Source organism: Phoxinus phoxinus (assembly GCF_949152265.1).
Source record: "Phoxinus phoxinus genome assembly, chromosome: 16".
Lineage (NCBI taxonomy): Eukaryota > Metazoa > Chordata > Actinopteri > Cypriniformes > Leuciscidae > Phoxinus > Phoxinus phoxinus.
Window position 1 is genome coordinate 32,214,334 of NC_136891.1, and position 25,838 is coordinate 32,240,171.

Genomic DNA, 25,838 nt, shown 5'->3' on the forward strand with positions numbered 1-25,838 from the left:
AAAGGTGCAATTAGTGATTCTCTACAGATTTTTTTTTTTAGTTATGCTGGTTGAAAGTCCCTTCATATCCTGATAGCAATTACTATGCTAAGCGGTCTAAATGTATTTTTATAAATATATCTGTGGAAGGCGTAGGACCATAAAATGTTCATTCAATCTGCCAGTCAACGTGTGTTTGCACACCACTGCGCATCTTGTATACGCAGATATCATACGTCAGCACGTTTCACATACGCTGCACAGAGCGAGAACGGCAGGCAAACAACCAAACTTTCCTTCTGAACCGACAACAACTGGCAATATCTACATGTCAGGTTTGACAGTACAGTTGACTTTGCCTTATGCAGATCATTTGATTATGTTGCGCCATGTCCTTAAATTGCATATGAATACAGTGAATTCTTTCCTTTATGCCAACGGCTCCACTTCTGAACTGGAGTCGTTTCACAATCACATACGCAAACCACGCTTTCTCTATACACAAGGAGACAAAGGGTTCAAGGTCCGTCAAAGATTTTATTAATTTACAGCGTTATCAGATAGTCCAAGAAAGAATTTACCATTTTCAAAATACAACCTTTAAGTTTCCTCATAATTATAGAAAAAAATACTTTCAACTGTTCAAAATACTCCTCCATATATTTACAAACCAAAAGTCTTCACAATAGATGTCTTAAACCCCAGGAGATTGAATATATGCACAGTGGTCTCTCCAAAAAGTCTTTTATAATGGGATAGAAGCAAAGGCTCTTCTTTGTGGTCCTTATGCACTCTGTACAGCTGCTATAGTACTTGAAACATCTGTAAAAAAATACAAATAAAACAATGTTTTCAGTCAATTACTCTACAGCCTGATTCAATGCAACTGGTGCAGGTTCAGGAACTGAACAATAATCATGTCCCAAGAGGTCCACAGGTGCAGGATCCTCAAGCCGGGCTCTTTTGCAGTGGTTCTGACGCGGAGAAGTCGTTCCACTGGAATAGGGAGGGTACAGCATCTTTGTTCAGCCTACGGCGGCCTCTAGGAGTCGATGGCTCTTTCACATCATCGCTCTTGAAATGGCGACTGCAGACTCGTGTATGGGGAGTGAGGATAAGACCCTCGCGCCGAATGTTGCGGATCCACTTTTTCCGTCTTTCTTCATCCGCAGGGAAAGTGTGAAAGCTCAGCACAGAGTTGAACTTCGAGGAAGCCGAACACAATGGGACACAACAATGTTCGGCCACCCAACTGTCTTCCCGCCGTTGATACTTAAACTTTCTGGATGCCTTTACTACAATGAGATATTATATATATACTGCATCTAATATATATATATATAGTACTTAGCTGTATACATAGTATATTGCATAATCAGGTCTCAAATGTTAATCTTTACAAAATAACAATCTACACACATTGGCCCTCATTTATCAATCTTGCGTTGAAACGGGCGTATATGTTGGCGTAAGATTATGCTTACACTCCTCTCGCCACCTGATTTATGAAGCTGTGCGTACCTTTGAAATTCAGGTGTACGCAATACCTGCCCTTGATAAATGCCGCGGCTGAAAACGATCGTCATTAGATTAACACGCCCCTATATATTCACGTCTCCGCCTCCCCCACGCCCTCATTTTACGCCATGGACACACGGAAGACGGCAAAGAGGAGAAACTTCTCCGGTGGAAATCCAGTTTAAATCGCTGGTTGGTTGAGCAAATTACCTATCACAATGCATTATTTTACAGCACGTGTTTTTAAACTGTTAGCGTTGAATTTCGCATGACGTCACATGTAAAGGGGTGTACAATAGTGATGATGATGTGAATAATTGCATGACAATTTGTAATATTCTTCTTATTAGTATTATGATTTTGATTATTAATGACACTTATTGTTATTTAGAAGAAGAATGTCTTTGTTATTATTATTATTTGTATTATTATTATTATTATTTAAAAGAAGAAGAATGTCATTTTAATTATTTTGTCAGTCTGAATTATTTTTTGGTCATTGAAAGCCCTTCATTCCTGAACCCAGTCCGTGCGCACCTGCCGGGCTTAACTCACAAAAATAAACACTGAAGTTTATAATTTCTATGTTGTTGTTTTTTTACAGTGGGTCATAATATATCATATCTTTAGTTTGTCAGTGCGTTTTGTGGTGTTAGGAATTGTTTTTCTGCGCATTTCAGAACTAACTCAAAACGTGCGTACATGTACATCACCTCCTGAGCTGGCGTAGGATTTGAGCGTGCCGTACGCCAACGTCCATATTGATAAATCGCAAAGTCACCGTGGTTGTGGGTGTACGCCAGGTGTACGCTGGAAATTTGGTGTACGCACTTTTCATAAATGAGGGCCATTGAGCTTAAATTATTTACTACTGCAAATATTGTTTAATATATTGATGTTTGTGGACTGAATCTAAAAAATTTGATACAGACAATTTTATTCTTCAACATCTACACTAGCGCTCAAAAGTGTAGGGTCTAAGATTTTTTAATATTTTTTTTTAGAAAGATTCCTCTTATGTTCACCAAGTCTGCATTTATTTGATAAAAAAAAATACAGTAAAAGCAGTAATATTATGAAATGTCACAGAATTTGCAAAACAACTGTTTTCTATTTATTATATTTTAAAATGTAATTCATTCCTGTAATGGCAAAGCTCAATGTTTAGTCGTCAGTGTCACATGATCCTTCAGAAATCATTCTAATATGCTGATTTGGTGCTCAAGAAACATTTCTTATTAAATATCTATGTTATGTAAAATGTAATATTTTTGAAAACCATGACATTTTTTCACAGAATTAATTTGACCGAAATCTTTTGTAACATTATAAATGTTTTTACTGTCACATTTGATCAAATTACTGCATCCTTTAAAAAAAAAAAGTATTATTTCTTTAAAAAAATTCGTACTGACCCAAAACTTTTGAACCGTAGTGGCATCTGCGATTCTGAGTGTAGAAAACAAGGCCATACAGCTAACCTGATACAAGTGCTTGTGTGTGTATCCGGCTCTCCTCTAGCGTTAGAAAGTAGGCTGGTTTGACAAGCTGCGATTCTGTGTTAGCATCACTCGGGCCCTCAGTCTCACAGGTCTGTATATGGATGGGGCCCCGGGAGCCCTTCAAGTGGATCTGGATAGATTCCTAAAGCAAGACATAAACATAAGTTCATATAACACATATTCCCTCCAGTTATCGGATCAGTGCCCTTTACCGTATTTTCTGGACTATAAGTCGTACTTTTTTCATAGTTTGGCTGGTTCTGCCTACATTGACGCTGATGCATTAAAGAGGGGCGGCTCCCCTGTTCCATGATGGCGGCTCTATTGACGCATGCGTCCCAATGAACTGCCGTAGCCAAGGCGACATCTAGTGTAAGTATCTATGGTTGGACTCGCTGGCTAATGTTAATTTAGCCTATTCAGCCTCCCAGGTATATGTTCTTTATGCTATTGTGTCGCTGAATAACTGTTAATGTGTTACGCTAACATACCGGAGGCGGACACTATTCAGCTGTTGTTCTGTGTGCTGTTGTGCAGCTGAATAACCTTTCCAGATTAAATGTCTGTTCTTGGTCTTGGATTTTGTGAAATAAATTTCTAAATAAATTAGACTTATAGTCCAGTGCGACTTATATATGTTTTTTTTTCTCTTCATGGCACATTTTTTGACTGATGCGACTTATACTCCGGAAAATACGGTAATCATTATTCAAATTAGGGGTGGTCAATATGACCAAAATCTCTTTTCACGATGCAAGTACATCCAGCTTACTTCAGTGGGAGTGGGCACCTCTAGCTTGGTCTCTTCAGGGGCCCTGACGGCTATTATAGTCTGGTCCTTGAAAACGCCAATCTTACAGATGTCCTCGTATGTCACATAAGCTGAGGTACAACTGCAGTTAAGACCAAAACAACTGAAAGAAGTGCTATAAGGATTGTTAGACATATAATAATCACAGATTGTCAGAAAATGTGAGAGGATATTCAGCATTGTCTTTGAGGTCGGTCAGAGCGAAGAGCTGTTGGGCGCAGTCTTTGATGAGCCAGTCAAGGGCCTCCTCAGTTGACTTCAGATTAAGTAGGTCAGCTTTTGACTTGGGGCTCCACTGGTTCCCAATGCTGTTGACTGCTCCTGGACCCCTTAGACAGAGACAGATGCGTGATTCGTATCCTGATGTATCAAGACCATCAAACCTCTAGACTTGGTTCCAACTTAAGGCGAGACACGGCAGGGTTTTCCGGTTTTTTTACTGGTCAATTTTGAGATATTTGTCTTCAATAACATGTCTTCTTTCAGACTTGTGGTGAAAAAAAGTCCGAAATACACATTTAGGTCTTTATTTTACTAACTTTGTCTGTTTGCGTCTGTAGATTTCTCATAAATTCAACAAAAGTTGGCGTTATAAATCATCCGCTGCTCTGTCTGCACCCTGTCATCACACACACCGCTGGAAAGCTCTCTCTCTCCTGTACAATGCTGTCGGATCCAAATATGATAATTTCCTTTTTATCAGCAACCAATCATGAAAGTAAAAGGGCTGAATGCGCAATCTCATTGGCTGATGATAAATCTTTAAAGCCCGACCTTTTCTCTCATTCTCTAAGTCTGAAATCTCCACTTCAGTCGCACCGATATACACCAAACTTTCCAATCTTGTACCTAGTTATATTATGAAGACGTTTACAGAGGGATTTGTAAATATGTTATTCCTAGCCTGATTTATATAACATTTTATTCCAAAAAACATGCCGAAAATAAATGTAAGGTTTTATTGACAGTATATTCTGATTTACAGGATAACAAAAGTAGATATCCATAAATCCCTCTGTAATTTTTTTCCCATCTAATGTGAACACAATGAAAAAATATTTAACCTGGCTTTATCCAATACTCAGATTTAGTTTTATACATATATATATATATATATATATATATGCAAATTAGCGCATATTTAATTAAATATTGCCTAATTTGCATATTCAAACATTAAATTACAGAAAAACTTTTTTCTCATCTTAATGTAGGTAATCAACTGGGAAAGTTTCATGGTGATATCTGCTAGTTAAAAAATGTACCCTATTCACCTGCAGTGTCTCGCCTTAAGCATTTCATCGATCATATTTTGTTTTTGTAAACTATAAAGCCTTGTTTATGTAATCCCACAATGTGGAATTAATGTTCAGTCTAAACTTACATCCACTGGATCTTGTTTTTGGACGTCTTTTTGATTAAATGGATACCAGTTAGCACATTGGTGATGTCATACACCCGCCTCTTTCGAGTGCCCAGTTTCCGCGTAACCTCATTGAGATCGAGGACTCCATTCGGAGCGGTGTGAAGAAGCTGCACGAAGCGTTTGGTCAGTTGTCCAAGAGCGACTTCAGAGCGATTCTGGACTGGAATGAAAAAATGAAGCTTTTTTTAACTTTAGTCCAAGTATATTTAAATTCTGTTCAGCATCAGAAAGTTAACGAATTAAAAACATATCAGAACATACCTTGTCCGGTGGATACACTGTTTGCTTGATTCAGGTTAAATGTTGGGATTGCGAAATAAATGTTGGGAATGCTGTTTAAACTAAAAGAAAGCACATGATATAATGAATGGGCAAAATAATAAATACTGTTCCAGTTCTTTTTATAGAAGTTATTTAATGTAGTCTTACCTTCCAGTAAAACACTGTCCTTGGGTTTTATCCTTGTCCTTTTGTCCTTGGGCATCATGTGCACCACTGTGGTCTTCATCATCAACATCATCTTCCTCATCATCATCATCCTCAAACTCTTCGTCATAAGAATCATCATCATCATCTGCAGCAACTCCGCTCTTTTAAGACAAAATTAAGATTTAATAACATTGGATAATAAACAGTGTTACTCTACTTAGTAATCACAAAATTGTAAACACATCAAGCCAAGGCACTCGAGAATTTAAGAAAAGGTATAAAAACCTTGTATTCAATCACGGAGTAGGCATTTAAAAACATATAAAAAGCCTTTATTCAATAATTATTGAAAACCCAAAGAACTCTGGGATATGGATTCTACACCCGTGTGTGCAGCACTTTTTTTGTGCATTCCTTGTTTTAAAATTGTTCCAGCTAAGTGAGCACATGTATTTAACTCAGTAACTCGGTTAAACAAGCGCCGTGAATTTTATTTCTTTATCTTTACTTATGTTTAATGATTATTATTTCATAAATGTTATTACTGGTTACACATGTATGTGAAAATAGTGAAGTGCTGTGAATACTTTCCAGATGCACTGTATGCATGTATGTGTGTATATATATATAGGCTATATATATATATATATATATATATATATATATATACACATATACATACATACACCAGGGAGCTGTTTTGCCAAACATAATGTAACCTGTGGAAAATCTAGAATTATTATGCTCAGATTAATATGTATAATACAGATTAATAAGACCCAACTAAAAGCTTTAAACAAAGTAATATAGTTTAAAAATTAAATAATAATTCAGGTTTGGATCAAAAGGAAAAATCCAAGAGTAAATGCAGATTTTTATTTATTTATTTTGTTACTTTGTTTCAATTAATGTAACAACACCTTGTAATGTGAATAAATGTGTTATTTGTTCAGAATGGGTTCATAAATATGATGATGATCACTGACAGATTTGTGTATTGCGATCATGATTTATATGAGACAGAGCATCTTATTAACACATTAATATTTGACCATTTAAAATGTCAAAATGTGTAAGATCTATCTGTATTATGACATGCTCTATGGAGCTTTGACCAATACATAATTTTTCAAAGAAAGATGCTGTATTTGTATTTTTGTCTGGTGTGAATAGTCAACTCTTGTCATATCAATCTCAAAAGCACTGTTATCATACAGGTTACCATTAAAATGAAAGGAGTTAAAAACTCAAATGCGTAAATTACATAATTTTCATTCTGAAGTCAAGCTATATGTAAGAAAAAAAGAAAGAAAAAAAACTTGTATAACTAATAGCTGGTTGTCAGAAGATGCATCACCTCCTCCACCGGGTCCAGGGGCTCGTCCTGCTCATCACACGAGCTCCACCCGCAGACCGGTCCCTCTAATGGGGGCATAATGGGAATCGCGTCCGGGCTGATGCCGTCCGGCGTGATGTGATGGCTCAGGAAATGATCCTCGCATATCTGATGCTGATCGGTGACTTCGCGCTCAGTCTCCCGTAAAGCGGCCAGCCACACTTTCACTCGGGCCTTGTCTTTGGGGAACCTGAAGAACCTCTTGCGCGACCGGCTCGATTGCTCTCCCGGTCTGAGATCACTGTGGTTTATGCATCCTTGGACTGCACACTTCACCATCGTCGTAACACGCTGTCAGAAGGTTATATCGACACATTCAATCAGATAAACGTGCAATGTTTACACACATCACGACAGGAAAAGCAAACGCTGTGCCATGTGATCACGTCTGACCAATCAAATGATTTGTATTCTACTTCAGGTTCTCCCATAGGTTCTCCCGCTACGTCATCGCGCAATGTATTGTGGGGAGTATCCGCCACAAACACAAGCCGGTAACCTGGCGGCCATCTTGCCACAGTCAGCTCGCTCACTCGTAACATTTAAATAACCTTAACTTGCTAAATTTTCTACCGATTTTCAAACGGTTTGGTTTGTTATAAATGTCAGAGATGTAGTTATGACACTGTATACTTATGAATAATTTTAACCATGAACTTCCATATGGAAATTACATTGAACAGAACAGATAGGTGAAATGAATATACACACGCACAAGGTATTTATTTTATTTATGTTAAATCAATAATATATAGGCTATTAAAACTCAGTGTACAGAATGGCAACATGAGATATATATATCTTCTTCAGGGTTGGGCCATTTTCTAGTCTTTTCCCCCCGACATTGCACTGTGCCTACTTCAGAGATCACTGTTCCCACCTATTTTGCCTACCATCAAATGCCCTTTAGAAAGCTGAGACCCTGTAGTTTCTTAGAAAACAATCATAATAATTGTGTGAAGTACTGGCACAGAGTTATAGAGGCTAGAGTATTGTTTTGTTTTTCTACCGAAAAAACTGCAGAACAGAACTGACCACATTTCAGCGCTCTAGGTCACTTGATATGACTTTAGAAACACAACTGAGCCCTAGCACCAGACCAGGTCTTGTGAAGCTGTGTGCAAAAGCAAGCAGATCAATATAGAATGAAATATGAGTACTTTAGACCATTATTTGCCAAGGTATGCTCATGCGTTTGGCCTTTATAGTCTTAGGGCAAGCAGGCAATGCATACAAGTGGTCAGTGGCCTGCCACTTGAGGCTCAAACTCCTCTCCAGTGGCTCCCTGTTGTTTTGCCAAAATATACAAATATATAAATAATAGTAATATGAAAAATTACTTTTTTAACAGTTGAATCTTCACTTTTCAATTCTGTGAGCCTAAATACATGTTAATGTTCTTCAATTCTCCAACAGAAAACATAACAGCATACATTTAAGAAATTGTATAGGCTTATAAGGCAAAAATTAAAATATGTTTTGTGGCTCTGGACAAAAATGGCTCTTTTGATTGTAAAGGTTGCCTACCCCTGGGTTTAGTTTCAATGTTCATACGTTTATTCATTCAAGTGTATGTGCGAGTGAGATAGCCAGTAGTTCTCAAACTTTTTACACAGAGTACCATCTCAAATATTATTGGGCTCTTAGACTACTAACACCATCATAGACCTTTCTGGGTACCACCAAGATAAAGGATTTAATATAACAAGCCACATGCTGCTTTCATTTTTTTTGTAACAAGCCATATGATGCTCTCATTTGTTTGTAACAAGCCATATGATGCTCTCATTTGTTTGATTCCACATGCAAACACTCACAACATCAGGTTGAGGTACATCCTGAGACAAGTCCATTGGCAGGTTGTCTTCCGCTCTTCCAGAGGTGGTTGTGCTTCTTGTTGCTACCAGCTAAAATAAAGTAAAGAAGTTTTGAGTGTCTAAAATGTGCTGTAATAAACAACACATTATATAACTTGCAGAAACTAAAACTAAACATTTAATCACATATTGATATATCAATCTTATACACCTTGAATTATTGTTGGTCAATGATACACATACCCTTTGAAGATGAGCTGGAATGTTGAAAATGTTTGGCACAACACCATCTTTAAGGCGGACATTCTGCCCTGTTCTGTCAAAGTCCTCAATCCTGAAGTGCTCACTACAGAGCAGTGTCCTATCAGAGGCAACGAAACCGTCCCTTCGTAGGGCAAGTTCCCACTGCCTCCTCATCTTTCCGGTTTTGGGAAACCTTAAAAACGTGAGAAATGTACCCAGATATATAAATTATTGTCAACATTTCCAACCCTTTTTTCCTTCTTTCAACATTAAGGGTAAAGACAAAAATACACAAAAATTATCATATGTTTGGGGTAATTGTATGTATGTATGTATGTATGTGTGTATGTATGTATGTATGTATGTATGCATGTATGCATGTATGTACTTTAGAATAAGACAACCACACTAAACTAGTTATAAAAAGGTGTCCAAAAGAAACATTCAGTGATTGTGTAAACAAACTTCTAAAAAGCTTTGGGTCAACAACAATCTTGTAATAGCCTATTATTATGTCATAGCCCCGCTGTTCCTGTGTAACAGGACCTGTATTGTAACGTTACATACATCCACTAAGTAACTAACGATTATCCCAAATATAATCATAATATTGTCATATCTTACAGGTGAAAGGTGATCCCGCGGGCTCTCGTTTTTAGACTACAGCGATTGGAGCATCCGTAGGCTGCACAAAAGTCTGGCATCTCCTCTTATAAAGCCAGCAATTTCCTGTATCATAATGTAAGATGTTTTTAACAAACCAAACCGATTGGAAATCATGTGCAACTTAAGTTATATTGAAAAGAACGAGCAGTTCTGCCTCTCCCACTGATGTAAAATAGCAGAAACTGTAACGATAGCTGGTACTAGGTCTCACTCAAAGCTTCTTGTTATTAACCAGCTAATAACTACAACCACATCCACAAAGATTGTAATTTAGACAAAAGATTAGTTGTCATAAAATCGTTATTGGTGTCAGTAAAACCTATATAATTAAACAGCTCGATTGTGGCTTTGATAACTTGCGCAAGTAGCTACCCGTGATACACAACTATGCTGCACGATTAAGTCGTTTTTCGAAAAGAAAAGCTACAATTTCAACATGTTCAATCATCCAGAATTATAGCCACGTTAATAACGTTTTCAAGAAACCAAACCGTTTGTAAATCCGTCAAGATTTCAGCGAGATAAGAGTATTTTTTGTGTTCGTGCAGATCACTCACCTTACATCAGGAACCACAGAGCCCGCCAGAAAGCTTGCCTGTGACAAGATGGCCGCCGGTGATGACGTTAGAGACTCCGTCGTAAGACATCTAACCTTTGTCTATCAAATTATTTGTTTTCTACTCTATTGGCTAATCGCACCTAGTGACATCTTGTGGAAAGGAGAAGTAATATCATATCTCTATTATGCCTGAGTAATATAGCACATATTTTTTATGTCTGCTTTGTTGAAGTTTACAGAGATGTACGGGTATTTGATATAGGTGTGTGCTAGTTTTTCATATGCCATGAGAATTCAGCATTCAATAATAAACATGTATGTGTATGCTGATTGATTCGTGGAAGAAGAACTGAATCACTTCAGGTTCTAGTGTCACCGACTCATTTACATTTGATCCATTTACATTCTTACCAAATAGCAGAAATGTTGTAAATAACACACACAGATATCGTATTATATGACAGTTTTATCAACGAAAGTACGAAGCATAATTTGTTTTAATACCATTTTATTATTTAAAAACATTTTAAAAACAAATTTCAGCCCAAAGAGGTACATATTGGTTGCATTGTAAATTCAAATTATTAAACAAAACAAAACAAACAAAAAAAGTGAATCAGAAGGAACCGTTCGAAAGTATACACAGGTTTCCTGTTTACGAACATTACAGGGATACCAGAGGCAGAAAGCCAGATTGGTGAGCTGGTCCGCTACTGCAACCATATATATATATATATAAATAATAAAGCCTTTATTATGTATATCTATGACTGCAACAACCTTAATTATTGAAGCTTTCCTTATTGTTTGTATTTTTTGTATATTATTATTATTTTAGGAACCTAAAATACCTAATTTACATCTGCAGAACCCAGGCATGTACAATAATAAAAAAATAATAATACAAATAACACTCCCCCATCCCCCACACACATACACAAAACACATTTTGTCAGCACCAGATCAGTGTGGTTGAGCAGCAACGAGGTATGTTACATTGTCAAAAATAGAAGCTATTCTGGTAGATTTTACAGATATTGCAGAGCGATTGCAAACAAGATCAGTAAGCCGTGTAGAATCTTATACAGTAGAGTCAAGTTTGAAAAGAGTCTAAACTCAATAAATTGTTTCTCTAGGATCTTGCAATGGTGGTACCGAAATGGCTTTTTATCAACAATTTTTATAGCTTGCTTATATAATGATTCTAGATGTCTAATGGCAGATGCACTGGCCTGTCCCCAACAGGTGATACAGATAAAAATATGTGAAAAAATTAAAGCATGCATAAATATTTCGGCTACGTCCATAGGGAGGGACAATCTAACCTGTCTAAAGTTTGCCAAGTAATATTTTATAGTTTTAGTCATTTTCTTGATGCGTTTCTTGAAGTTAAGATTCAAATCTAAAACGATACCAAGATATTTAAATTCAGTAACTATATCAATTGATTCATTTTTTATAAAAATGTCTGCAGTTTGAATCTGCCCCTTGGTTTTACAAAAGAATATACCTTTTGTCTTGCTGATATTCAAGGTAAGACAAGATTGTCAACAACACCTTGCATGGCATGAGTTAATTTCTCAGCTGCTAGCTGAGCGTTTTTTGCATGTGTGTACAGAACAGTGTCATCGGCATATAATTGTATATCAACTCCGTGACAGTGTTGTGGAAGATCATTAATATAAAGACTAAAAAGTATAGGACCTAACACGGATCCTTGAGGCACTCCCATTGTGTTTTTCATATAACTGGAGCGTGCATCTTTAATTCGAACACACTGCATCCTATTTGACAAGTAAGATGAGAGCCATGCTAGTGTTTGTGCTGAATTTTTTTTAGAAAGCTTGGAAATAAGGACATCATTATTCACTTATCAAGTTGTGTTTTTACTTTTTCTGTGAAGTGCAAAACGTCTGTTTCTGTGCAATAGTTCTCCCTGAAGCCAAATTGCATGTAATTTAAGGCAGGGTTACAGTTATTTAGATGGGTTGTCAGCTGCTCTATGATAATTTTCTCCATAACCTTTGACAGTACTGCTAATATAATTATCAGTCTATAATTACTTGCTTCATAGCGGTCTTGAAGATAGGTGAGATAACTGCATGCTTCCAGTTATCAGGAAAGCAGCTGTGTAATTGAAAGATTAATTAAATGTGTGATTGGGGGAGTTAAAGTCTCTAAATGTTTCTTAACTAACGTACTATCCATGTTAACTTGTCCTTAGTTGTCACCGAATTGAAACCCTGACCTTTATTAGTATGTATAGTACTCTTTTTTGAATGATTTCCTAGCTCATGGACTGATTCAATAATACATTAAAAATAGAGGCAATTGCAACATTTTCTTCAATTTTCTTACCCTGAAAAAATCTGAGATGTACATCTCCTGTGTGAAGCTGTTCTTGCCCTATAAGGTTATTCATATTTTTCCAGATTTCTTTACTATTACATTTAGCCTCATTTATTACTTGAAGATAAAAATGTGATTTGGCTAATTTCATTTCCTTAACCACTTTATTCCTCAAGCTTTTATAAATTATAATATATTATGTATAATATCTCTTCTAGACTTAATAGCTTTCTTTAAAGCTGAGTCTCGGTATGTTAAACATCAGGCACCCAGCACTGGCTCTGTTGGTACAATTAACCACGCAATAACTCCTTGGCATTTTGACTTACAGACAACACCACTAATGCTACTAGCCCACTACACGAAACCATCACGAAACACGTCTTTTTTCTGCCTCCCGGTTGCGTGCGCAAGCAGTGATGACGTTGCCGAGAATGTATATAAAAAAAACATCCAGTATTATTTAAATTGTATTTTTTCTTCTCTGTATCTCCACATTTTGGCGTTCCTTGCTCTTATTATTTTGTACTGAATTATAATTATGCAATTTAAAAAAAGAAAATAAATGTTTTGCGGAAATGAGTCGGTTGGACTTCTACGGAGCCCCTAAAGGGACATGGTGAAGAAGAAAAAAACATGAGATGGAGGAAAAAATATTTGTAAATGCTTCTCAATTCTCTCACGAATGTTTTGCGTTCCCCTGCAAAAACTTTTGCGTTCCGCCGAGAAACTTTGCGAGCTCATAACCTCCCATCACTAAAGTAAAAACGACTGATAAAAAAGAAAGAAAAAAAGAAGTCCGCTTATCAGCCAATCAGTTTGGTCGGACGTCACGTTACGTAATTAATATTCATGAGCCAAGCCTTCGCAGTAGTAGGATTTGTATATATCCGTTTGGCGGACTGTGGGGTGTTGTACTGCCGTTTTTTACCAGCAGTGGACAGCAGCAAGCAGCAACAGTCTCTCCAGAGGTGGATGTGTGGGATTGAATCAGGGCGAACTGGGCAGCCACTGTCATAGAGAACCGCACAGAACTAATACAATAGCGAAACATGGCTACTGAGACGGTATCAGCCTGCACAGGATCCAGCTTACTACAGCCAATAAGCGAGATAACCAACCTTCCGTTAGATCAGGTAAATTTATGTTATTTCTATTTTATGAAATGAATACTGGAGGCACAAAACCCTCAATACAGCAGCTTTCATTGGCATCCAGGTCCTTTCTACAAATCCTTTACATGCTGTGCACGAAAACATTTGGTAAGAACAATGAAAACGTTGCATTTTTAATATTTCCTCTCGAAATTCATGACGTCTGACTGAGCAATCGCATATTTCCGTCGGATTGAGTTGATGGTGTGGTCATGAAATGTGTCATTTGCGATGATGAAATGGATGATGAACCACTCGAGGATTTTAATATGTTGAATTTAATTCATATACATCATAGATGAATGTAGGCATACATAAGATAAAGGGGAGAAAAAACCGCTAGTCTGTGTTGGCACTTTTAAGGAAACGTCATGATGTTGCTACCCAAGGCAGTCTTTTTAAAGATGTTTCTTTGTGGTTATCATCTCTGTTTGCACAAGGCCATATACTCACAATTTTGGGCTTGGCCCATTTTTTTTATGTATCTACACAAACATACACACTCAAAAAATGGATAAACACTAAGCTTTTAATTGTTTTAACAACATATTATTAGTCAGGAAATTAGCAAACTTTAAGCGAATGCACTACTTAAAAAGCCATTGCTGGTTCAGAAATGCAGAATATGGGAAGTCATGTGTGTGGTGATGCTCCAGAGCGATATCTTTTAAAAATCTGATGAGAAATATAATAATAAATGCATCTCTGCCACAGTGAAACATGGAGGAAGTGGTGGCATTGTGTGGGGAGGCTTTTTAGCTGCTGGTATTGGTAAGCTACTTCACTGTGAAAAGTCATTTAATGCATTGTATAACATTGCAGTATGGCTTGCTTCCCACAAAAGAAAAAATGTTATCTGAAGAGGAATGATCAAGATGTTATTTTTCAACAAGACAGGTTCCTGCCCAAATTGCAAAGAGTAAGACAGACAAGTAGTGGCTTGAGAACATGTCCATGAGGATCATGTTTTTGGCCTGGTCAGAGTCCAGATTTGAACCCTTGTGAATATCTGTTCTCACATTAAACGCAAATGAACTGGGAGACATTTTTGAACTACTCATGAACTGTTTGAAGACATTGACATTGAGTGGAACAACACTGACTCTTCTTCCTGTAAAAATCTGTCTGCAAGTTGGGGAAGGCTATTCCATGCTTGTGCAGGTCATGCTAATTTCCTGACCAGTAATATGTGATTTAAATGGTTAAGACTCTTAAAAGACCACTAAATAGTTTGCCATTTTTTTTGGTTCGGCCCTTCTTCTTTTTTTTTTTTGCCCAGGATGGATGTGTATGAAATGCTGCTCATAGTGCTACCTATATAGATGGCCAAAAATCCTGTCTAATTAATTATGCAGCTCACTAGCTTTTGAAACCGCCATGGTTTCATGCGCATGTGCCACAGAGAATTGCAGCTTGGGTAAAAGTCGTGTTTTGGATCTGTGCTCTCTAAAAAACATGACTAACAAACTAGAATAACTAGTGAAATCACATTTCATGGTCATGTCTTTTTCTCCCAGGACATATTTGAGCAATTTAAGTGTTTTAATTGTTAGACATTCTATGCAATGATAAATATATCAAATAATTTCAAGTGAATGAAAGATTTGTTATTATGATAGACAGGAAAATCTATTAGGCTTACGTAACAAGCATTTATACCTTAAATGGTCTACCGTTATTGCTTTGTAAATTAGCCTGTACCAGTAGATGCCCCCCCCCCCCAAAAAAAAAGTAAAATTAAAAAATACATGACCTAAGGTCAAGGACAAATCAAGTCAAGTCAAGAATATTTGTATAGCGCTTTTCACAATACAGATGGCATCAAAGCAGCTTCACAGTATTAATTAAAATAATAATAAAACGTCCATGTTTGGTAATGCTAATCAAAGTATTATTCATTGATTAACAAATGCTTGTTATGGAGGGTATGTCATATTATGAAGATAGATGTTGATGAGGCTAATTATCTTTTTCACTAAAATGAATGACAACGCTAACGGAGAGATGTTATATGGGGCTTGTTGTTTAAAAAGCATTTCAGCCGTGAGTAAATAATTTTTACTTGATTGAAACCAAATCCCATAGATTTATTTTATTGATGGAGGGACACAAGTCATAGTTTTATTTAATATCTAACTTTGTAAAAAAAACTGTCCTTCACATTTTGAAAGTGGTGATTGTGTGGATTGTTCAGACACGGATATTGTGAAACCATGAAACCAAACCCCAGAATGGGCGAGAGTAGTGATTTATTACATTATTTGATTTCTGTATGTAAGCTGCTATATTGATTTAGGACAGACTGTTGGAGCTTAGTAAAGAAGACATTTGAAGAGATGGCGTTTTATAGCAAAGAAAAGGCATACACTACTGTTCAAAAGTTTGGAGTTGGGTGAATTTTTAAGATGTTTCTTACGCTTATCTTAACTTTATATATTTTAATTTATTCCTGTGTTGGCAAAGCTGAATTTTCAGCAGCGATGGCTCCAGTCTTCAGTGTCACATGATCCTTCAGAAATCTGTCTGATTTGGTGATCAATAAATATTTCTTATTATTATCAGTGTTGAAAACAATTGAAAATCACAACATTTGAAATATACAATATTTGTAACATTATAAATCATTAAAAAACATCTTTACTGTCACTTTTTTTTTTTTTTGGATCAATTTAGGTAGTAACGCATCGTACTGAATAAAATAAAAAAATATAAATTAATTGCAACTAATCGTTTGCAGAATAAAAGTTTTTGTTTACATCATGTATGTGTGTGTACTGTGTATAATAATTATGTATATATAAATACACTGTAAAAAATGTGGCTGCGATTAGTTAAAATTTGTTGAGATAACATAAATATCCAACTTAACCAAACTAAACTTAAGTTAACTAAACTTAATATTTTAAGTCAAGCTTGAACACATACTTTTTAAAGTTGAAACAATGTTGGATTTTAAGTTGTGCTAAATAATCGCAGCATTTTTTTTTACAGTGTACACAAACATGCATGTATAATTTTAAGAAAAAATATATTTATATATTAAGTATTTATAATTATATATAATATAAATTATATTTCAATAAAAATGTATATAAACATGTAAATATGTTTTAAATATATACATACATGTGTGTGTATTTATAAAGACACATCATATATGATGTGTAAACAAAAACTTTTATTCTGCAAACGATTAGTTGCGATTAGTCGTTATGCGGCCCCGATCCCCCTGACGCCAATCTTTTTGAATGGTATGTGGACACTTTAGATGTAGGTTTGGTTGAGAAGTGAACTCCTGTAAGGTGTCCTGTGGATGGAGAAGAACTCTGAAGTGAGAACAGACGGTAATGTGAGCAGAAATCGGCTAGCGTTGCACTACCACGGCCAGACACTGGACTCCTGTTACACTTGGGCCTAAAAGAGAGAAAGTGTCTAATGCCGTTTGCCTCTTGTGCAGTTTGTGGCTGGTTTGGAACAGACAGTTTCGCTCTGCAACAGAATGTCTACTCTAGTTCATTCTGTTCTGTTTTGTATTAGCTACATTCATCCAATGACAGTGCATTTCATCAGTGTTGTTGTCAGGGCAACAGCATCCGTGTTTTAACGTTCGCGTGAGGAACATGCCATTTCATAGCTGTGGACCGTTGGGTCAAAAGGTCAAAGCCTAAATAAATAATTGTAGAATTCACCATGCCTTTATTATTATTATTATTATTATTATTATTATTATTGACTCGACCAGGAGTATATATTTGTTTGACCAGTTCCAGATGGGAAACATGTTTTTGGGGTTGCACAATATATCAGTGGTCATCATATCTGTAAATTGGTTGATATAAATGTGACTTGTTTATATTGTTAGTGGTATCAGAAGTTATTTTAACAGAATGATTATAGGATAGGAGCCACATTATTTAATTCATCCCACTTTTTGTTAAACATAAATTAAATTTGAAGCATTTTTTTGGGCAGTTTCTTTATTTTTTGTTACATTTGTGAAAGTCATATGCTATATTTATAAAATAAACTTGTATTAAAGAAAGTTGGCCTACATTTGTTAAAATCTGTTTTAAAATTAGCTATGCAGTTTTCCACTAAATAAATGCAAAAGTCTGGACCTTTAAGATGATCATTTGCTTGTTTTGATTTGTAATAAGTCTCACAAAATGTAGATTGCTATCTAATATCAGTTTATATATTGGATATCAGATTCAAAATATTATATAGGCCAGAACAGAATTAACAAATTGGTAAATACATAGTGTTTTCAGTGATCAATTCAATTAGGCTATAACTTGTTTAAAAAAAAAAAAAAAGTTTATAATTTTATATATTTGCCAATATTGATTATCAATCATAATATCAAAATGATTGGTATTGTCCAAAATTACCATGTCGTGCGTTCCTGATGTATTCAATAATCAATTGTATCATTTAAAAATATAGATTTTATGTTAGAGTGATTTATTTGAACCACAATTGTATGTCATTTATTGATTATCATGGCATAAAAAAAATGATTGGTATCAGCGAAAATTTGCATATTGGTGCACCCCTGGTGTATTCAATGATCAAGGATCACAATGCATGTTAACATTTTATGCTCTGCTTAACCATTTGACTGTGAGAGGTTTCGGTTTCTTGAGCTGAATGAATGGGTGAAGTCGAAGGCGGTGTTCTTAGCAAACAATGCCACAATACCTGACTTTAGCTTAACAAAGACCCCTATGCCTCATTAATGCAAATGACACCTCAGTGTGTGTGTGTGTTATTGTGTAGGGCTCTAGATTCATTAGTCAGCGGTTGTGTGCACCTGATCTGTGGTGCCTTTGCCTGTTTGATTGAGTTCAGGGCTTACGGTAATAAATTATATGAAGTGCTGATCTCAGAGCATTTGCTCAACATGTGGATCTATATAGTAGGGCTGTAAACGATGAATCGAATCCAAAATAAAAGTTTGTGTTTACATAATATATTGTGTATAATTATTTTGTGTATATATAAATACTAGGGCTGTCAAAAGATTAATCACGATTAATCACATCCAAAATAAAAGTCTGTGTTTACATAATATATGTGTGTGTACTGTGTATAATTTATTTATATATATATAAAAACACACACAATCATGTATATATTTAAGAAAAATTTATATAGAACATATTTATATATAATATAAATGTATATACAGTATATAAATGCAAATATTTCTTAAATATATACATGAATGTGTGTGTATTTATACATAATAATTATACACAGTACACACACATATATTATGCAAACACAGACTTTTATTTTGGATGTGATTAATCGTGATTAATCTTTTGACAGCCCTAATGAATTCACACATATGCATTTATATATTTGAGAAATATTTGCATTTATATACTGCATATATATTTTTATATTATTTATAAATAACACATTTTTCTTAAATATATACATGCATGTGTGTGTATTTATACAAAACAATCATACACAATACACACACATATATTATGTAAACACAAACTTTTATTTTGGATTCGATTAATCGCGATTAATCGTTTACAGCGCTAGCCTACTATATATAGCAACTAGCAACTTAAAGTAATAGTTTACCAAAAAATAAACGTCACCTTTAGGTGAGTTTTAATTTTTTTATTTGTCATTTTTAGGTTAACTATCCCTTTAAATAAAACGGGTAGTCTTGAGTTGGATTAGATTTTTAACTTCTGAAAGTCTGAACTCTGACAAGACTCTTTCTGAACAATATCGCGGGCCTGTGGGACAAAAAAAAAAAAAAAAAGACAATCTTTTGGTCTCCCAGAGGAGGAGGAAGCCTCGGTGCTCTTTGCTAATTACTCGAGGAGAGAACGTTATTCCCATGGGTGTCCTGATGGAAACAATACAGAGTCCAATAATTGATTTAAATCAGTGAGTTGATTTAGAGGCAGATTTGATTGTTTATTTACATGTTTTTGAGGAAACAATAATTTATACTCTCTCAAATAATCAAACTCATCCTGGATGTTTAGGCTGTTCAGTGAGATCCTAAATTGGCATGGTGCTCATTTGATTCGGAAAACGCTTGATCAGTTGTCTTCATTGAGTAATGTGGAGCGGTGGGCTCTCTGTAGGCCGAGTCTCTCACAAGAAGATGCAGATTAATTTAGCAGGTCTCTCGGGCATAAGAATCCTAGTGCGAAAGTGCTTTTTAGAGACTGCGGTTTACCCGGTTACTCAGCATTTTCACTCATGTGCTGGAAGAAAACAAATCCTTCCTCACGTTGCCACATTGCTATTTTCTGGATTACATAACAAATAAGGGCCATCCAAGAATTATGTGTGCAGCCAAAGGTTAGCCTGAGAAATGCAAGAGACACTAAAAAAACACTACAAATACCCTTTAAAAAGTCAAAAACATTTAATAACATTTATTAGGGCTGCACAATATATCGAAATATCGCAAATGTATATATTGCAATATGCATATCGCAACAGCTTGCAATAAATGGGGTCATGAACACAAGACAACAGGTTTTTTTTATCTTTAAGTATCAGGATATATTTAATTCATACAGTGAAAACTAAGCAATGTTTTATTTTTACATTTTATGATTCCGTATCTTTTATTAAATAAACCTAATGTAGGATAACCTGAAGCTCTGAGGTTTACACTGATGTTAAAATAACACTTCTTATGCTACAGTAAAACACTGATGTTCACTTTCACAAGTTCTAAGGATGTTTTCTTGTCATAAAAATAATGTGAAACACATGTAGGTTATATCATTTTAAATATATTTTAAAGATAATTTAAGTTTATTTTACACACTTTAAGCATTATCGAATATCACATTATTTAAGGAGTTATCGCATATCACATTTTTCTTCAATATCGCACAGCCCTAAAGAGACTGATTATACCAAAAGCCTTTTTTGTGCAAAGCTACATATTTATATAATTTAATAACGCACGATCATTTAAAGTTAATTTGAATTCTATTTACTATTGTGTGTTTTATTGATTTGTTGGATGACTAGTCAACAATTGTGACCCACCCATAATAGTTTCATCTTTTAGTTCTTTAATATTTAAGCATTTTGCAATTGTTAAAAATGGTTCGCTATAAAATGCCATTTTATCTCAAAGTGAGAAGTATTGAAGTGTTTTGTAAAATGTTGTTTCATTTGAAAGTTTTTATGGCCAATCCTCTCAGCTCTGCTAAATGCAATAATAAGATCATCTGATCTATAAGTGATGCTAAGTGCAAGCAAGGATAAGTGATATCCATTTCACAATCCCAGTCCATTTCTAAGATGAATTAACCAACTTTTGCCTTTGTATGCTAACCTCACTCGACCTTCACATCCCTGATGCGCTGTTTTGGGAGCTCTTGGGATGGTCCATCTCCTCCAGATTTCACCGTAGCTTCAAGGTCTTATTATTATGTAATGGTTATCCTTACCTGCTCAGTTGACAGGAGAATGAGTGCACCATGTGCATTAGCAGCACCAATAAATAATTGAGTATCTAATGCACCGTTTGGAAGAAGCACTTATTGCTCAAGAGCGATTTAATCATCGGATAACTTCTCGCCATGTAATTCCAATGCCATAGCCAAGGTCAGGTGTTTGATTAGGGAGATTAATGGGTTAAGTTTGTGTAGAGCTCACCCTGGCACAGATGGTTCTTGCTAAGATGTTATATGATGGACCTTCGTGGATATGGACTTGGTTGGAGATTTCAAGAGGGAAAATATTCCATTATTCTGCCCAAAGTGTCCATTTAGAATAAAACAAATACAATCGGGGTTCAGTTGCATCTCACTGCAGAGATATGAAAAATTATACTTTGCTTTGATCTCCATAGAAGAAGTGCTTGGTGTGGAAAGCAAATCAATCATCCAAATCGTGTGGCTTTTGACCGCTGAAAAGACTGATGACTGAAGCGGGCAGCTTTCATTCTGTCCTTTTTTATTTTTAGCAGGACTGTGTCCTAGCAACAGGCTTCTCAAGAATTGCCACAAAAAGCCGATGCACTTAAAGCTGAAGTGTCATTTCTGCACCTCTAGTGACACTAAGCGGAACTGCAAAATAGTGATTTCTTTTTAAACCGATTTCCCAAATACTTTCCTTGTCTGTTATTGGTAGGCCAAGCAAATGCTCTCAAACTAAGGCATAAGTTGCAGCAATTTATTGAAGCATTAATTATTCATGATCATAATCAACATTGATTTCTTCATGTTTTTTCTTATCATACAGGACATATAACATAAAACGCATAAATACGTCTTGCCATCGCTTCTTTACTTTGTTTTAAATACTTAAAGGGGTGGTTGATTTATGATTTCACTTTTCTAACTGTAGTTAGTGTGTAATGTTGCTTGTTGATCATAAACAACATCTGCAAAGTTACAACGCTCAAAGTTCAAAGCAAAGGGAGATATTTGCTTTTACAGAAATTGCTTTTTAAGAACTACAACAAACGGCTGGTAGAGACTACACGACATTCCTCCCGGGTTAGTGACATCACAACCCTATAATTTACATAAACCCCGCCCCCGAATCACGATTATAGATTATCATGATATATGCTAATCAGTAGAAGATAACTCCACATAAGCTGCATAAATTCATCACTAACCATTCAGAAATGTCCTGTTCTTCTACATGTTGTCTCTTCTTCTTGAGTCTCTCCATCATTGTCTGACTCCGGTTTGAACATAAAAGGCTAAAAGTTTGTGAAATGTTCAGTGTGTGTGTGTGTGAGGTAAAAGGACACGTGCTGTTGAAGCTCCGCCCCCTGTGTCAGGATTAGCAGCTCATTTGCATTTAAAGGGACAGACACAAAACAGTGTGTTTTTGCTCACCCTCAAAAAGTGACGATTTTGACATGATATATAAAATTATCTGTGGGGTATTTTGAGCTAAAACTTCACACACACACACTCTGGGGACATCAGAGACTTACTTTACATCTTGTGAAAAGGGCATTATACCACCCCTTTAATATTTATAATTTCGGGACCTGATTAGGAGACAACAAGCGCATTAAGCTTTGTGCCGACCGTGCTGCTTATATTTCAAGCAATAAAAACGGCCCTTACCAAAACAAGGCATCTGTGGACGAGAGTCCGATGCAAGGATTGCTGGAACAACATTATCCTGCAGCACTTCACACACAATAAGTGAGAATGAGAATTTTAGAATGACATAGTTGCGTCCCAATTGACCCTTCGCAGGGAGTTTGATTGACAGGTGATCTGACCAATCATGCATATGTATTATATAAATATAAATATTTTGTATAACACATTTTTCTAAATGCATGTGTACGTATTTATATTTACAAAATAATTATACACAGTGCACATACATGTATTATTTAAACACAAACTTTTATTTTTGATGCGATTAATCGTTGCTCATCCCTAAGCCCATTTAGCATCTCAGCAGTGACATTCAACCGATGAAGTGAGAAGGCCTTTTTTTGCACTTTCTCCGCATCAGCTGAACTTGATAAATCTTCAGGATATTTCCAGCCAAGCCCAAGAACAGTTGTCTTGAGAACAGTCTCACATACAGAAACAAATCGGACTTATCCGCTGCTTATCAGAATCTGTGGGTTTGGCAAATTCTCAGATGTAGCATGAGCTCTGGGGTGATGGGTTCGTCTGCACTGACACAGGAGACAAGGCACCAGGTAACCTGGACATAAAGGAGACTAGGAATGTAATGAGACGCATCAAGGATCATTAATTAAAGAAGATAGTGAGAGACAAAGAAAGAGAGGTCCAACTTTTCTGGCCAGCTTGCCTCATAACAGCGACACGTCAACATGCACAGCACAGACTCAGAGCTGCTGAGTTATTGATGGAGGTGAGCAGGTTCAAGGCTGTTATTTGAGTTCCTCATGCCACTTGTATATTGGATATATGATCTTCTGCAGTATTTCACCATAATTTCAAGCCTAAGAGCAACTATATGAAAGAGGTCAGATGAGAATGAGTATTGACTAGCGATGCACAATATGTAGGTTATGGAGCAATGTATTTTTTTTTGCATTAAATTTTTTTTAGGTATCCAAATGTCATACCTTTATATTAAAGTGCTATCATACCTAAATTCACATAAGCATCAAAATGTTGATTTGACATTGACAAACTATAGTTCTCCTTATGAGAAATCCCAATGGAGTTTCCAGTCATTCCCTGATGTTCTAGCACAGACGATTATTAGCGTTTATGATTGAATTAAATCTCCCCAATTTAACAGTTTAAAGTCCCCCTGTGGTGAAAATCAAGTTTTTAATGTTGTTTATATGTATATAAGGTGTTTTTATTATGATTTAAGACAAACATTGTGCAAATTCACAAGTCAACACCAATGTTGAGTATTTTCTCCTTAAAACTGCAGTGAACCAAAGACAGTCTTAAAATCGTGGTTTGAAATCAGTTTTACTGACGTCAAAAACTACCTTGTTACCAATCAGATCAACGTGTGATCAATAACGAGTGGATCTCTGAGCTGAGTGAGTAGAGGCGGGGCTAATTTGCATATTCATAGAACCGTGTATACTAAATGAGGCTGTAGAGTTACATTCAAGCTATTATAAGGCATGAGTCCATTTTGTTTTTCAAGGAAAAAACATTTAAATATGTAATTTTGATGATCAAAGATGAGTTTTAAGAGATTAAATTATTGACTTTAATAGTTTCACTAAAAGTGTTTTTATCTGGGAAAATGATTAGCAATTATTACACAGAAATGGGCTGATTAGTAGGTTTTGTCACGCTGAATCATATAAAAAATTCTAAAGTTTAAATGGGTGCTTAAAAGGCCTGTCGAGTTCAGTAACTTGGTTTGTTTTTCCAGTTTCTTTCCGCCGCTTTCATTTACACCTGGCTGTGAAGGGAGAGCTTGTGAATGAGCCTTTCTAATGCTCTTCTGTAAAAATGTTTGCTCGAGCCCCTCTCGTCTCTCCTCGGATGCCCTCAACATCAAGAGAGCATGAGAGCATGCTTTATAATCTGTATTGATATATTGAGTTAGTGTCATTTTTCATGGCACCTTTTCTCTAAGTCTGAATCTAAGCAGGATGTGCCCTCAGTTTACTTGCGGCTGAGAACCTAAACACTGTGGTAAAAGAGTAAATCCCTAACTGTACGTTCACACCGCCGGCGGCGAGAGCGCCAAATTGGCCGGAAGCCATTCATTTTCAATGAGAGCCGGCGGCGAGCTCCGGCGAGGGCGGCGCGTCTTGGACGGCGAGAGCGGCGAGAAGAGTTGAAATTTTTACAACTTTATGGTAATAAGCTATGACACGTTTCGGCGGCAACCAGCGGCAACCAATCGGAATGTAGAAGTCCTCCGCCCGAGAGGATACCAGAGAACACAATCCTGTAAACTTTGGTTCCGACCACATTAGTTCCTAAGCAAAAGGGAGGAAAAGTTAATTATTTCTGCTGCGGGTTTCCCGTTATTGTACGACGTGTCCCTGTTTACATACAGGGACATTAATAAAAAGAACGACGAATGTAAAAGGTGTCTGAAATTGTTGGTGTTTTGTTACTTTCTCATTTAAAAGATTTTAATAGGTTAACTTATACCCTACGTGTAGCCAGTATGCACAAAATATGATACTGATTTATGTTCAGTTCTTATTTGCTTTGCGGCTCCTTTAAATAAAGTTTTTAAAAAATCACGCATTCTAAAATCTACGTCAGAGCGTCAGAGAGTCCCCGAATCTCACGGCATCGATGGCAGGGCGGCGAGAGCGAGTTTTGCCGCTCTCGCCGGCGGCGGTGTGAACGTACAGTAATGGGAGCATATCACAATCTGCTGCTGTAAAGTCAAATGTTAAGCTTTCCTTTTGAATGGACTTTATGCACAGCTGCACTACTTCCTGAACTTTAGCCAGCTCCTTTGTTTCCTGTCTGCCATTATTGGACAAACTGATTATTCCAGGTGTGCCTGACCAACAACAATAATCAGACACACC

General features: G+C 36.2%; 2 protein-coding genes across 8 annotated transcripts in view; one reads left to right on the forward strand and one right to left on the reverse strand.

The window, feature by feature from the left end:
* Positions 1–45: 45 nt before the first annotated feature.
* e2f6 (E2F transcription factor 6) lies at positions 46–10,504 on the reverse strand. Of its 6 annotated transcripts, none has more exons than XM_079639736.1 (12): positions 10,345–10,436; positions 9,746–9,850; positions 9,122–9,314; positions 8,879–8,968; positions 7,023–7,352; positions 5,666–5,826; positions 5,498–5,577; positions 5,195–5,396; positions 3,984–4,139; positions 3,772–3,886; positions 2,979–3,141; positions 46–1,274 (listed from the first exon to the last, which is right to left on the reverse strand). In XM_079639736.1, the coding sequence occupies exons 2-12, from the start codon at positions 9,823–9,825 to the stop codon at positions 928–930; spliced, it is 1,917 nt and encodes a 638-aa protein (XP_079495862.1). In that variant the 5' UTR covers positions 9,826–9,850; positions 10,345–10,436; the 3' UTR covers positions 46–927. The 6 variants fall into 6 exon arrangements, with proteins under 6 accessions (XP_079495862.1, XP_079495864.1, XP_079495863.1 ...); XM_079639739.1 differs by having other exon boundaries at positions 498–801; XM_079639738.1 differs by lacking the exon at positions 9,746–9,850 and having other exon boundaries at positions 10,345–10,504.
* A 2,780-nt stretch (positions 10,505–13,284) lies between these two features.
* The window catches only part of mboat2b (membrane bound O-acyltransferase domain containing 2b), a 34,065-nt gene continuing 21,511 nt past the window's right edge, over positions 13,285–25,838 (forward strand). The window contains exon 1 of one of the 2 annotated variants that reach the window (XM_079639742.1): positions 13,285–13,831. In XM_079639742.1, the coding sequence (XP_079495868.1) occupies positions 13,748–13,831 (84 nt within the window). In that variant the 5' untranslated portion in view covers positions 13,285–13,747. The remainder of the gene's footprint in view (positions 13,832–25,838) is intronic. The other variant, XM_079639743.1, reaches the window with a different exon arrangement.